This window comes from Mustela nivalis, assembly GCF_964662115.1.
Source record: "Mustela nivalis genome assembly, chromosome: 7".
Classification (NCBI taxonomy): domain Eukaryota; kingdom Metazoa; phylum Chordata; class Mammalia; order Carnivora; family Mustelidae; genus Mustela; species Mustela nivalis.
Window position 1 is genome coordinate 50,508,081 of NC_139026.1, and position 15,266 is coordinate 50,523,346.

The following is a 15,266-nucleotide window of genomic DNA, read 5'->3' on the forward strand; positions in this document are numbered from 1 at the left end:
CTAAAGTTATCACTATACTTGTTAAATCTGATATTAACAAAACAAAACAAAAAAGGAGAACTTATGACAGTTTGCACAGTGATTATTTTAACTGCCATAAGGGATAATGGAGTAAGACTTCAAAACAGTGGGCTGAACTACCTACATAATCACAACTACATTTAGTATTTAATGGCTTTAGTATTAAACATTAAGTATTTTAAATTTAGTATTAAATATTTAGTATTAAACATTTTCCAGAGTTTCACTTAATCGCTTTAAAAAAACCATTTCATGATGTGGACAACTGAACATTTAAATTCGATTATTTTTTTAAAAACAATATAACTGTTTCACAAACATTTTGCTTTGTCACATTAAACCATAAGAAAAGTAAGTTTCCTAAGACTGTAAACATATTACACTTTAGGAAAATTATTTTTAAAGGACTGGAACAAAGAAAAAAAATGATAATCTCCTATATTCCTATAGTCAAAAGTCACATAAAATCCAGGAATCCAAATGAAAATTTTAATGCAGGTAAATGGTATTTTTTAAATTAAAAATAATTTGAATGAACTTAATTTATATTTTATTATTAAAACAATAAGCTTGGGGGCGCCTGGGTGGCTCAGTGGGTTAGAGCCTCTGCCTTCGGCTCAGGTCATGATCTCAGGGTCCTGGGATCGAGCCCCGCATCGGGCTCTCTGCTCAGCGGGGAGCCTGCTTCCTCCTCTCTCTCTGCCTGCCTCTCTGCCTACCTGTGATCTCTGTCAAATAAATAAATAAAATCTTTAAAAAAAAAAAAAAAAAAAAACAATAAGCTTGATTTTTCTATTTCCCTGTTCTATTTCCAAAGGCATCAGTATGACAAAGTTTTATTCCATTTTCCTTTATACTACTGTTTTCTAAGCCCTTAGATTAATAATGACATTATTAAAAAAAAAAAAAGACAACTTCAATATTATTCTACCTTAGGGAAGATTTCTGGATGTGATTTATAATGGCAGCTATCACAGAAGTAAATTCTCAACCCTGGTATTTGGTAAAAAAAGATACGAAAATTCCAGACTATCATGTGTCTTCTTTCTCATTTCAACAACTTACCCAAGCATAACAACAATAACCTGTGGGTGACAGTAATAAAAGCACGTCGAAAACGACACCAGAAAGACATCTGTGGTCTTGTGGACTGTAAAAACTGCACATGGGTTATATTTGTCAGTTGTTCCTCAGGGCCATAACCAACACACCTAGTTAAAAAATAATTAAGGAGACTTTAGAGTCAAAATCACTTCTTATATTATAAAATGGTCAAAGTGGAAATTAAATCCTTTACCTTATTCCAACATCTTTTCCATTTTCTAAAATCCACTTCAAGGAAATATTAAATATATCTTCATATTCAGGGCCTAAATCCTAATAAGAAAAATGGAGAAAAGAACTAACTACTCTTAATTCACATTCATTTGACTCTATCTGTAAGTTATACTATAAATACTATACTTTTATCTTTATATAACTCTTGAAACTATTACATAACAAAAACATATTAATCATTATAGAAAAACAAAAGGAGGAAAAAAGTTACAATTTCCCCATCTTTCTAAGATAAGCACAGTTACTACTTTGTTATGTTTTCTTTTTGGTTCCTTTACTTTTACAGATTTGGAGAATTTTTTTAAATATAATTTGTCTTTCAAGCATCACTGTGGTAAAAGTGAATTAGCTCTTTTTAAAAATTTTTTATGGAACCCTATTTTTAAATGAACAAATGGCAAACTATTCAGACTTGGCTGTTTCACTGACATTTTCTCAACAAGTGAATTGAAGCAAACATGTCACCTCAAGAAAAATAACTGACTTTGTTACCAATCATAACATTCAAGCTTTCAAGTGAAAAGTAAAATTTGGAAAAAGCAGCATCCATTACTATGACTTGACAACTTCACAATACTTGAAAACCTTTGCAATAAGACAGGTGTGATATTAAAGAATTAAAGACATCAATCTTGAAATATGTCAATATTGGGAAGATTTGCATAAATAGCAAACCAGTATTTTCCAAATGAACATGCATGAGTTGTTAAAATCTTGCCTAGGTAAAAGACCTATTCTACATGTAAAACAAACAAAGGACTTCAGAGACAGAATGTACAAAAATCACTGATACGGTTTCCAATTGTACACTGCAACCAATCTTGAAGAAACTACCTCTCGGGGTTCTGGTACAGTATGGATGAAGAATACCTACAATTATCTGAAGATTATTAAAATACTTTATTTTGTTTTGACGACATATCTGTATAAGGCTAGATTTTCTTGATGTACTTCAACCAAAACATCACAAAAGATTGAATACAGAAGTAGATATGAAAATCCAGTTGTTTTTTATTAGCCTACATATTAAAGATTTAAAAAGATATGCACAAATGCAAAACAATGCCATTTCTCATTAAATGTTTTTATTTTGGAAAAGTTATTTTTCAAAAAATACATTGTTTATGTTAACATGTAATAAGTTCATTATTCTTACTTTAAACAAATAAGTAAATTTAAAATTTTATTAAATTTCTAGTAAGATAAATATATATCTAAATTTATCTATCTATCTCCCACAAACAAAGGCCATTCACAGTCCTTGGGACTGCTAAAGGGTCTTAAAACCATAAAGTTTAAGAACTACTATACATAGGTAGATGATGTATTTTTAATCAAAAATACTAAAAATAAAAGTGGAATCCCATTTTATATATGTTGTTTATTCCACTTGTTTCTATCACAAAATGAAGTACTGTGTCAATGTCAATAAACATGGAACAACCTACTTTTTTCCAGGAAACTGCGTTTCTAGTTTATGGCTGGTTATTTTATACTTTAATCAACCCCTTACTAATGAATGCTTAGAGTATTACCAATTATTTCAATATATCAAATAATACTGTAATAAATAACCTTAAAAATCTTTCCATTCAACAAATACTTATTGAGGGTCCAATATGTGCCAGGTACTGTTCTAGGACCCAGAGATGTAGCACTAACCAAAACAGTCAAAATTCCATGTGTTCACAGAGCTTATCTTCTATTCAGTATTATATCCTTATGCACTTTAAGCGCAAAGAATGAATTTCTAAAAGTAGCAGTTAAGACATCATTTTTAAAAACTCCTTTAAGGGGAGTCTGAGTGGCTCAGTCAATTAAGCGGCCCAGTCAATTAAGCGGCCAAATCTTGATTTCAGCTAGGGTCATGATCTCAGGGTTGTGAGATCAAGCCCCATTTTGGGCTCTGCACTGGGAGTGGAGCCTGATTAAGATTCTCTCTCCCTCTGCCCCCCACCCACCCTAAAAAACAAAAACAAAAAAGCCCCACTCCTTAAAAAAAAAAAAAAAGAATTTTGTACTAGCTATTATATTTTATCAACAGATTAAAGGTTTTCATTTGATCAGTATGATTTACTTCCTAATATGGAACTGGCAAGTTGGTTTTTACTACATCAAATTCGAAAATGTAGAAAGTTTTATGAAGCAAAACTACTATTGCTAGGCATCATTACTTATGTGTAACTACCAACCAGGATGTTTAGATGGTAAAGAGAACTACAGGTGACCTGTTATCTTAAAAAGAGAAAAAAAAAAATGTGGTCTTTCATCATTATTTATAAAAATCAAAAAAACTCATAACCAATAATAAGCATTTAATAATTGACAAACGGTTTATACATGAGATTACTTCAAGAAAATACTATGCATTTAGAAATGATCATGAGAGGGACGCCTACTTTTGGTTCAGGTCATGATCCCAGGGGCCTGGGATCCAGTCCCCCATCAGTTCCTTATTGAGCAAGGAGCCTGCTTCTTCCTCTGCCTGCCCCACCTTGCACTCACTCTCTCTCTCTCTCGGATAAATAAATAAAATCTTTAACTGAAAAAGAAAGAAAGAACGAACGAACGAGAGCTAAACAGCTATATGCTTAGAAAAGTAAAACAGGGCGCCTGGGTGGCTCAGTTGGTTAAGGGACTGCCTTCGGCTCAGGTCATGATCCTGGAGTCCTGGAATTGAGACCTGCATCAGGCTCCCTGCTCAGCAGGGAGTATGCTTCTCCCTCTGACCCTTCCCCCTTCTCATGCTCTCTCTTTCTCTCATTCTCTCTCAAATAAATAAAATCTTTTTAAAAGGTAAAGCAATATGCCATTTATATGTAACTATAAAAATCTGTACTTACGAATAGTAACTAAAAAAATTTTTTTTATGATTTTACTTATTTGAGAGAGAGAGAGAGAAAGCAAGAGAAAGAGTATAGAGGGAGAGGGAGAAGACCCCCCTCCACTGAGCAGGGAACCCAACACAGGGCACTCCATGACTAAAAAAAATTGATTTTTTGTTTAAGCTTTAACATTGCTTTAAAATGTTATGCAATAAAATTATACAAAAATAATTTCAGGCAATTATGGTTTTGTTATAAAAATGCTACCAGAATTCACTTTGTGCATAACAAAAACAGAACACATATTCATCTGCTCTAAAATTCATTTGCTTCCAAAGTCAAGAGAACTTACTTCTGGTTACATTGCAAGGATTAGGATTAGATAAAGCACAAGCGATAGAGGGCTTTGAAAATCCACAAAGCAAGATTAATATGAATTATCCATGGAGCTGGAAACATTGCACTCTTCTTCGTCATGTATGGGTTTTTTTTTAAGTTTTTATTTTAATTCCAGTTAGTTAGCATACAGTGTAATACTAGTTTCAGGTGTACAGTATAGTGATTCAACTATTCCCTACATCACCCAGTGCTCATCACAAGTGATCTCCATCACCTATTTCACCCATTCCCCCACCTACATGCCCTCTGGTAACCTCCAGTTTGTTCTCTGTAGTTAAGAATCCATTTTTTTGGTTTGCCTCTTTTTCCCCCTGTTTACTTGTTCTGTTTCTTAATTCCACATGAATGAACTCGTGCGGTATTTGTGTTATCTTGTTTAGCACTTGTGTTATCTTGTTTAGCACTATACTCTATAGATCCATTGGGTCCTTGCAAGTAGCAAGATTTCATTCTTTTTTAATGCTGAGTAATATTCCATTGTATGCTATTATATATATGCCATATCTTCTTTATCCATTCATCAACTGATGGACACTTGGGCTGCTTCCGAATCCTGGTTATTACAAATAATGTTGCTCTAAACATAGGGGTGTTTGTACCCCTATGAATTAGTGTGTCTATATTCTCCGGGTAAATATGCAGTAGTGAGATAGCTGGATTATAGAGTAGTTCTATTTTTAACTTTTCTGAGAAAACTCCACACTATTCTCCCCACTGTCTGTACCAGTTTGCATTCCACCTACAGTGCACAAGGGTTCCTTTTTCTCCACATTCTCACCAACATTTGTTGTTTCTTATGTTTTTTTATTTTAGCCATTCTGACAGGTGTGAGGTGATATCTCATTGTAGTTTTGTATTTCCCTGATCATGAGTGATGTTAAACATTATTTCATGTGTCTGTTGGCCATCTGGATGTCTTCTTTGGAGAAAAGTCTGTTCATGTCTTCTGCCCATTTTTTTTTTTAACATACAAAATTTCCTTTTTTAATGGGATGTAGTTAACCACTATTCTTTTCATAGAGCTGAATTTTATTATTATTCTTTTCATGTCTTTTTTTAAAATTTTTTATTTTTTATAAACATATACCCCAGGGGTACAGGTCTGTGGATTCTGCCCATTTTTTAATTGGATTATTTGGTTTTGGAGTTTTGAGTCTCTTAAGTTCTTTATATACTTTGGATACTAACCCTGTATCAGTTATATCGTTTGCGAATATCTTCTCCCATTCTGTAGGCTGCCTTTAGTTTCATTGATTGTTTCCTTCACTGTGCAGAAGCTTTTTTTTTTTTTTTTTTAATGTAGTCCCAATAGTTTATGCTATGCTCACTACAAGTGCAGCTACCATCTGTCACCATACAATACCACTGCAATACCACCGACTTTATTCCCTAGGCTGTACTCCTCATTCTTATGACTTATTCATTTCAAAACTGTTCTCTATATTTATGGGTCTGTTTCTGCATGTTTGTTCACTGGTTTTTTAGATTCCACATATAAGTGAAATCATTAATTAAGACATGGATATTTTTAAAAAACCAATGAAACATACATGTTGTATCTACCTGTGTTTACATATATGCTCTTCAGCTTCTATACAACAATATGCAAAATATAATGACATTTTTGTGTTATTACACAGAACTCTGAAGGCTAGATTATACCTTTAAGTTTCAAATAATGTAAAAACAAATTTCCAAATTTATTAGTTGTGTATTTTAAATACAAAAATTTTAGAAGGCTGAAGGTATTATAAGGAGTCTTACTGTTTTCATTAATTATCCTTAAAAATGTACATAATGGTTCATACTAAAAAGGACACCTACTCTAATAAGATAAGTATGTGGAGGAACATTGAGCTTAAAACTTTTAGTTATAAAATAATAAGGGTAATAAAAGAGTGTCTGTTGTTATTTTCTCATTTTGTTTTCCTTCCCCACATTAATACCAGCTAATATCCACTTACTATCTGGAATACAACAGAACCATGGAACATCAATATACAAAATACAAAAAACAACTGGTAATTTATTTAAAACCTCATTAAAAAAATTTATAGAGTACTAAGGTCTGAGACAGACCATTACTTCCACAAATGTTCTACATGGTATACAGAGTTCTACAGTATTATAAAACAGAATTTTTGAAGAAGTAAAAGCAGAATTTTTTTTCTGGCTATGCTAATTAAATAACTCATGCTAACATTACAGCATGCATAGCAGCTTCCTGATTTTAAGAGTGGGAAAGTATTTTATTATTCATTTTTTTGTAGCTACCTCAAAAGCTGTAAGGTAGGGGTAGGCCAACCTTTTCTGTAAAGAATCAAAGAGTAAAATACTTTAGGCTTTGTACCCATATACATTTCAGGTCTCTGCCACGTATATTCTAAGCTACCTTTAAAAGTGTTGTGAAACCACAGCTAGAAGGCCATGCAAAAACAGGCCCAAGGGCTGTAGTTTGCCAACCTCTGAGTAAGGCATACTTGCATCATACAATGCTCATTTTCTAATCACTGACGATGATGACACTAATTTTTAAAGCAAGTCGATTACAATTATTACTACTTACTTACAGGCAATAGCCCAGTCAACATATTTGCTGACTGCTTCATTTAAATCTTTCTAAATTCAAAGCATATTTCCCCAAATCTTTCACAAATCTATTTTAACATACTATGCGTGAACACACACACACACACACTGAAGATTCCCAGTTCCAAATTTACCTTATTTGTAAAATAATTGGCAAAACATTTATTTTTATTAAAACTCACATGAGGTACTTTGAACTTAAGATTACAGTTTCACAGCATAAAAACAATAACTGTTTCATGTAAAAGAGTCAGCTCATTAAATAACGCTACAAACCCTTAGTAAAAAGGGAAAGAAATGCTGATACAGGGAGAAGTAAGAATTAAAAACCTATTGGACAGCTAGCTCACAGAATGGGTAATATACATGGTAATAATAACTCTGTGGCTTTCCAGTACAGGAATATTCTGTTTAACTGTGACATGACATATGCTATACATGTTACCTTTGAAATTAATTAAAATAAGATACATGAAAATCAATACAATAATAAATATGATTTAATTCTTGATGATTCAGTGATAACATGCTCCTTAAATAAGCAGGCCTGGGATCAGATCATGACTGCACTACTGCCTAGCTATTATGTATAACCTCAAGTGGAACGAAAAAGTATGTCATCTATACAGATATTATCTACTTTGATCACTTCAGATCTTAACCTTTATTCAGGGTCAGTCTCTTGCTCACTCAAAAGACAGAGCTGGTGGTTATGAACCCAGTCCTTCCATTTAAGAGGCAGAACAGTATAGTGAGAAGAAAAAGCACTTTAATTCTATTCCCAGCCTCACCACTTTCTAGCTGGATGATGTGATCATTAAATCCCTCTGAGCTTAAGTTTCTTTTTAACTTGAGTTTGATACCACCTACCTTCCTGGGTCATTGTGACGTCAGAGACACTAAGAAAATCCTAAGATAAATTATACTTGATAAATTATTATTATTTTCTTAAAGATTTAATTTATTTGAGAAAGAGAGAGTGGAGGGAGAGGAGCAGAGGTGGAGGGAGAGGACAAGCTGACTCTGCACTGAGCACAGAGCTGTACTCCAAGCTTGATCTCACAATCCTGCCATCAAGACCTGAGTTGAAACCAAGAATCAGCTATTCAACAGACTAAGCTACCCAGGGGCCCCAATAAATAATAATTATTAAGAAACTTATCCATCATTCCATTTCTCAGAACATTTATTTTCCCACAAAGACACAATTTTATTAACAGTGATTAGCATGCCAACCTGGGCCATAAAAGTCTATCCAGCCCCCATAATTTGGCACATTTGCAGCTATCTTCTTTCCTAGTGTTTTCTTCACAAATCGTAAACGTACTCATTGTGTTGAAGTTTAAAAAGGTTTGAAAATGAACCACCATTCATTACATCATTCAGTTGGAAAGTTACCATACAAAGCTTCCACTGTTTTAACTTGTTTTTGTCTATGTCTTTTCATGAAAATTTAATGCTATGTATTTCTTAAATGTTCCACCAGAGGGACCTCTTAACTTTTCACAAATCAAAACAAGCTTTCATTCTCAAAAATTCTGAGTGAAAAAAATGAAAAAAGTTCAAGAAAAACACTGGGAGTTCAGAAAAAGAGTGTTTAAATTATTTAAATTAATTGTTATGCTTATTTAAATTTCCTTTGAAAGAGAAAGTAGGAGAAATAAAATAAGAATGGAATGTGAAGTATCAAATTCAAGAAAATAAAGAAAAATTTTATTGAGGTTTACTTATTCATTCATTTTACTCCACCAAACATTTACTCATATTGTGCTTAAAATGCACTTGAAGTTGGGGAACAATTAGCTTACACTCCTATGAGTTCTGTGCTCCCTTTGGCCGATTTACTCCTGAATCTAAGAACTTAATTGTGCTGCTGGAGAAACCATAATACAAATACATGAAATGTGTGACAGATCTCTCTCCAGAAGTGGAGAGCATACAATATATGTTTTATGATCATAGTTTTTGACATCAGCTTTGCAGTGAGGTCCTTCCATATTTATGCTAGAACTCGGATAAAATAAAATAAAAACACCAATTTTGTCTAGACTGTGCTAACATGGTCATTCCAAATCAGAAAGTAGGTCGGCAACACATATCCAAAGTATTTACAAAAGCTCATGCTCCTTAACAAGTAGTTTTCTTTCTAGAACTACTTTCCTAAGTAAACAATCAGAAAATCAGAAATATAGGGGTGCCTGAGTGGCTCAGTGGGTTAAAGCCTCTGCTTTTGGCTCAGCAGGGAGCCTGCTTCCCTTCCTCTCTCTTTCTCTGCCTGCCTCTCTGCCTACTTGTGATCTCTGTCGAATAAATAAATAAAATCTTTTTAAAAAAAAGAAAAAATCAAATACAATATGCAAAGATTAGAGTTCTTTCATAATACTGACAAACCACAAACCAATATAATGCAATACAAACATGTAAAGAAATATTACCCAATGATAAAAAGAAGTTCAAAAACCTGAACAATGACATGACAAAATGCTTGTGATAATTTTAAGGAAATAATATATAAAGTTTGTAGTAAGAAATATTTAGAAATAATAGTGATACTAATTGCAGGGATGAAAACATAAGAAAAGACTAGAGAAAAATTAACCAAAAATGAGTGGTTAACTTCAGGTGGTGAATTTGAAATGCTTTTCTCCTTTTTTCCCCATTAGTTAAATCATGAGCATGAGTTAATGTTACATTGAGAAAAATAAACACTATTAAAAATAGTATTTAAAAGTTTTATCTAGACCTTAAAATTTTATTTATGGAGTAAAATTCCTGTTTAATGCTCTTTTTTTGAAGTGGCAGCCCAAAATACATCATTGGTTGTAACAAGCCATACCAGGTTTCACAGCATTTGAAAATACAAAGTAAATTCACTTAACTAATTAAGACTGAAACTAATCCAAAATCCTTTGTAAAAACTTACATTAGAAATTCTATTGAATTTAAGAAAAAAAAAAAAAAAGTAAAACCCCATCTAAAACATAAAATAATTCCAAGGAAAAAATATGAAAACCTTTTAAGACTAGAGTTCATTAATCTCAATTTTTTTAACTCAATACAGTTTCGTACTCATCTCATGCATGGCTACGTCCAGTAACTCCTCTGCTGGCAATTTTCAGCAGGAATAAAATCTCTCATACCCTTCTGCTGCCTGACACAGATTCTGACTCATCCCAACCCTGCCTCTGTGTCCCTTCTTTTTACCTTATCTTATTGCTGACCCACACCTTCAACCAAATGGGGGAGGGGGTGGTGGTGCTTAATCATCCTTCCACGGGAAACCTTGCCTCTTCCTCAGCTCTAGCCCAACTACGAATCAATCCCTAATCCACTCTAAGCTCTATCCCTTGCCTTTAGTGCTTTAAATAAAGTATTCAGCAGCTCTTAAGAGTCTCAGGTTCTTCCGAAATGTAAATTAATACTGTTCCAGGAACTTATGACCAACCGTTAACACATATCTGTGCAATTACCTCTCTAAGATATTTAACTGATTAAAAAAAGAAAGAGAAGAGAAAGCAAGAAGGAAGTACTGCTTAGGATTGGTTTTTCCTACTGCTAGAAGTACAAACACTTTTAACTACTTGTAAGGACTACTTACTTGCTTTGGATTCCCACATGTTACGTCCTCCTTATGGAATATTTTATTCTACGTCCTCTATATACTACTTAATCCAATCCATTCTTTGCTCCCACCCCCACAATCCACTTGGCAATTCTTCCATCCCTAAAACAGAGCCTCATAATCAGAACTCTCTCTACCTAATTTAAGATCTTTTTGGATTCTGATTCTTTAGCTATCTAATCTATCAGCTATTACACTCTGCACAAATTTGTCTGTTATCAGTGTTCTCATCTAGGTCAAAACTGAAAATGAAGAAGAGAACAAGAGAGGTTGAGAAGACAAATCCTGTAGCATGTTATTAGAAACCTCTTTCCAGAATGACCCAGATTTAATTAATTAAGGAGCACAGAAAAAGAACTAAAATTTATGGGGAAGTTACTATAACAATCAGACACTGAGCAGTTCAGTTTCCCGACCACTCCAACAAGAATTAATAACAATCCCACTTTCATGCTAAGAAACAGGTACGGAAAGTGAAAGAACTTTACCAAGACACAAAGCTTTTAAGCATCAGTGCCAGAATGCGAATCCACATCTAATCTCAGTTATACTGTTTTAACTTAGTCTTTTGGATATCTACATTAAGTAGATTAAGCTAATCTGAATTAAGTTAAAAACAGTCCACATTTCTCTTTTTTAACAAGCACTTCATGGGAAACTCATCACAACTTTGCTGAAAGCCTTAGAACTATACCAGATTCTAGATTTAAAAAAAAAAAGAAAGAAAGAGGGAGGCAGTGAAATCAGCAAAACAGAACAGATAGCCCCAGACCATCCTTTCCCCATGGAGACAAAAACTCAGCAACACACAGACCAATTTGCTTTGTAAGAAATCCAGAAACCAGTTAAAAGGCTCCTGCAACCCAAGCAAGTGTGAAAATAGCAGCATGGAAGCCAGAAGGAAAATTGGTAGCCTTCGTTCACCGGAGCCCCATCCACAGGCACAATGAGGTACGCCGGAAGAAAATTCCCAACTCCTAGCTTATCCTTGAAGAGGGGAAGAAAAGACTGAAACAGAAGTCTAATGTTCAGATTTTCTGAGGGGTTACCAGAAGGACTGGTTTCTGTCTTGCCTGAATCTAAGAACTGACAGGTAAGTGGACCAGCCTGGGGGTAGAGAACAAAGGCAGTGGTCTGAACTAGTACCCACTCATTCGCCATTGCCCTTCTCCACAGCTCTATGAAGAATGAGTACAAGAAAACCCCAAATTCTGGCTTCTCCCTGAGGAAAGATAGTGTTGAAGTATGTGTCCAATGTCCCAAGTTCTCAGGGAGCCACCAAAGGGACTGGTTTCTGTATCACCTGTTTCAGAGCACTGAGGAGACCTGACACAGTCTAAAGGCCTGGGGTTTGCTGAGAATAGAAAAGAGCAGGACAGCTTGCTGCTGCTCCAGAGGACCCACAGTACAATAGACAGACACCAGAGGGAGCAAGAGATTACAAGCTCCTGAAAACAGAAACCTGCAAAACTTTTTTAGTTGGGAATTTGCACCCACGAAACTAGAGAAGATGGATGCAGCAGAGAAAAGGTTTGAGAGGACCTCAGAATCTCTATCTGAACTCATCGGTAAAGGTCTTCCCCTGCACAAAGGCAGTCTCTAAAGGCTGGAGATATGGCTGTGTCTTCCAATGCGCAGGTCCTGACAAAGTAATAAGGCACATGAAGGAAACAATACCACTGGGCCCAACTAAAGGAACAAAATAAATCTCCAAAAACTGACCCTAAAGGTACTAAGATATATGAACTACCTGACAAAAATTTCAAAAATGTCATAAAGATGTTCAATAAGCCCAGGAAAACAACACATGAATGAAATGAGAATATCAAAAAAGAGAGAAAAACTAAAAACAACTAAACAAATTCTAGAGCTGAAGAATAACTGAACTGAAAAATTCACTAGGTGGGTTCATGGCAGACTTAATCAAGCAGTAGAAAGAATCAAGGTACTCAAAGAGAAGTCATTTGAAACTATCCAGTCAGAGGAACAAAAAGAAAAAACAATGAAGAAGAGTATAGGAAGCTTAAGGGTCTTATGGGACATCACCACTCAGACCAATCTATGCATTATAAAAGTCCCAAAAGGAAGAGAGAGAGAGGAGCAGAAAAAGGCAGAAAACTTTCTAAATCTGGGGAAAGAAATGGACATTCAGATTAAAGAAGCCCAAGACTTTTTTTTTTTTTTTTTTAAGATTTATTTAACACAGAGAGAGAGATCACAAGTAGGCAGAGAGGCAGGGAGAGAGAGAGGGGGAAGGTGGCTCCTCGCTGAACAGAGAGCCAGATGCAAGGCTCGATCCCAGGACCCTGGGATCGTGACCTGAGACAAAAGCAGAGGCTTAACCCACTGAGTCACCCAGGTGCCCCAAAAAGCCCAAGAATTTTTTTATGGGATATAACTAAAGTAGTATTAAGAGAGAAGTTCACAATGATAAACAGCTACATTAAGGAAAAAAAAGATCTCAAACAACCTCAAAGAACTAGAAAAAGAATAAACAAAGTCCAAAGTTAGCAGAAGGAAATATTAGAGTAAAAATAAATAAAAGAGAGAATAGAAAAAAATAAGAGTGGGTTTTTTGAGATCAGCAAAACTGAAAAGCCTGGAAAGAAAAAAAGAAAATTCAAAATCAGAAAGAAAAGAAAAGATATTGAGTCTATGTCACAGAAATACAAAGGATCATAAGAGACTACTATGAACAATCAATTGCCAACAAAATGAATAACCTAGAGAAAAAAATAGATAAATTCCTGGAAACATATAACCTACCAAGACTGAATCACAAAGAAACAAACTCTCAACAGACCTATAACTGGTTAGGAGATTCAATCAGTAATCAAAACCTTTCCAACAAGAACCCAGGACTCAATGGCTTCACTGAAGAATTCTACCAAACATCACTAATCCTTCTCAACTTCTTCCAAAAAATTAAGAGAAGGGAACATTTTCACACTCACTTTATGAGGTCAATATTATTCTGATGCCAAAGCCAAACAAAAACACTGTAAGAAATGAAATCCAAATCAATGTCCTTAATGAATCAGGTGCTAAAAATCCTCAACAAAATGCTAGCAAACTGAATTCAAAAGCACATTAAGAGGATCATATACCATGACTAAGTGGGATTTACTCCTGGAATTCAAGGATGGTCCAACATACAAAAAACCAGTAGAAGACCACGCATTAACTGAATGAGGATAAAAATCACACACTCATCTCAAAAGATGCAGAAAAAGCATCTGACAAAATCAATACCTCTTCATGATTAAAAACACTAAACAAAGTAGGAATAGAAGCAAATTACCTCAATATAATAAAGACCAGATATGAAAAGCTCACAGCTAATATCATTTCAACAGTGAAAAACTGGAAGTTTTTCCTTGAAGAATAGGAACAAGGCCAGGATAAGGAAATCCACTGTTGTCATTTCTATTTAATACATAATACTGGAAATCCCAGCTAGAGCAATTAGGTAAGGTAAGGAAATAAAAGGTAACCAAATTGGAAAGAAAACAGAAAAATTATCTGTTTAGAGATTACATATTATATACTACAGATTACACATACACACAGAGACACATACTCTTGCTCACTCTCTCTCACACACAAAACTGTTAGAATAAGCAAACTGAGCAAAGTTTCCTGGATAAATAAATAAGCATACAAAAAGAGTTGCGCATTTGTACACTAAAAATGAACAATCAGGAACAGAAATTAAGAAAATCCCATTTATAACAGCATCAAAAGAATATTTATAAATGAATTTACTAAGGAGGTAAAGACTTGTACACAGAAAACCACAACACACTGCTAAAAGAAATTCAAGACACAAATAAATGGAAAGACATCCCATGCTTATGGATTTAAAGACTTAATATTGTTAAAAAGTCCATGCTACCCAAAGTGCTCTACAGATTCAATGCAATCCTCATCAAAATTCCAACTGCATTTTCTCAGAAATAGAAAAATCAATCCTAAAATTTATATAGAGTCACACAGGATTAGCCAAATAGCCAAAACAATTTCGGGCAAAAACAAAGATGGAGGCCTCACATTTCCTGACTTCAAAGCATATTACAAAGCTACAGTAATCAGAACAGTATGGTACTGCCATTGACAGACATACAGACCAATGATAGAAAATAAAGAAATTAACTCACACATAGTGTAGTTGATTGATCTTCAGCAAGGGTGCTAAGAACACAAATGGGAAAAGGACTATCTCTTTGAAAAATGGTACTGAGACAACTGGATTTCCTAATGCAAATGAATGAAACGGGACCCTTATCTTACACTACAAAAATCAACTCAACAAATTAAAGACTTAAACTGAAGACATTAAAAGATAAAACTCCTAGAAGAAAAGCTTTATAACATTGGTCTTGGCAATGATTTTTGGGTTACAACACAAAGCACAGGCAACACCACCAACAACAGACAAGAAAAATGACATCAAACTAAACAGCTTCTACAAA

At 34.4% G+C, this 15,266-nt stretch overlaps 1 protein-coding gene across 1 annotated transcript in view; it reads right to left on the reverse strand.

The window, feature by feature from the left end:
- LEMD3 (LEM domain containing 3) overlaps positions 1-15,266 on the reverse strand; it is a 63,198-nt gene that overhangs the window by 11,889 nt on the left and 36,043 nt on the right. The window contains exons 5-6 of the mRNA XM_082738267.1: positions 1,319-1,398; positions 1,087-1,232 (exon numbers count right to left, since the gene is read on the reverse strand). Of these exons, the coding sequence (XP_082594393.1) occupies positions 1,087-1,232; positions 1,319-1,398 (226 nt within the window). The remainder of the gene's footprint in view (positions 1-1,086; positions 1,233-1,318; positions 1,399-15,266) is intronic.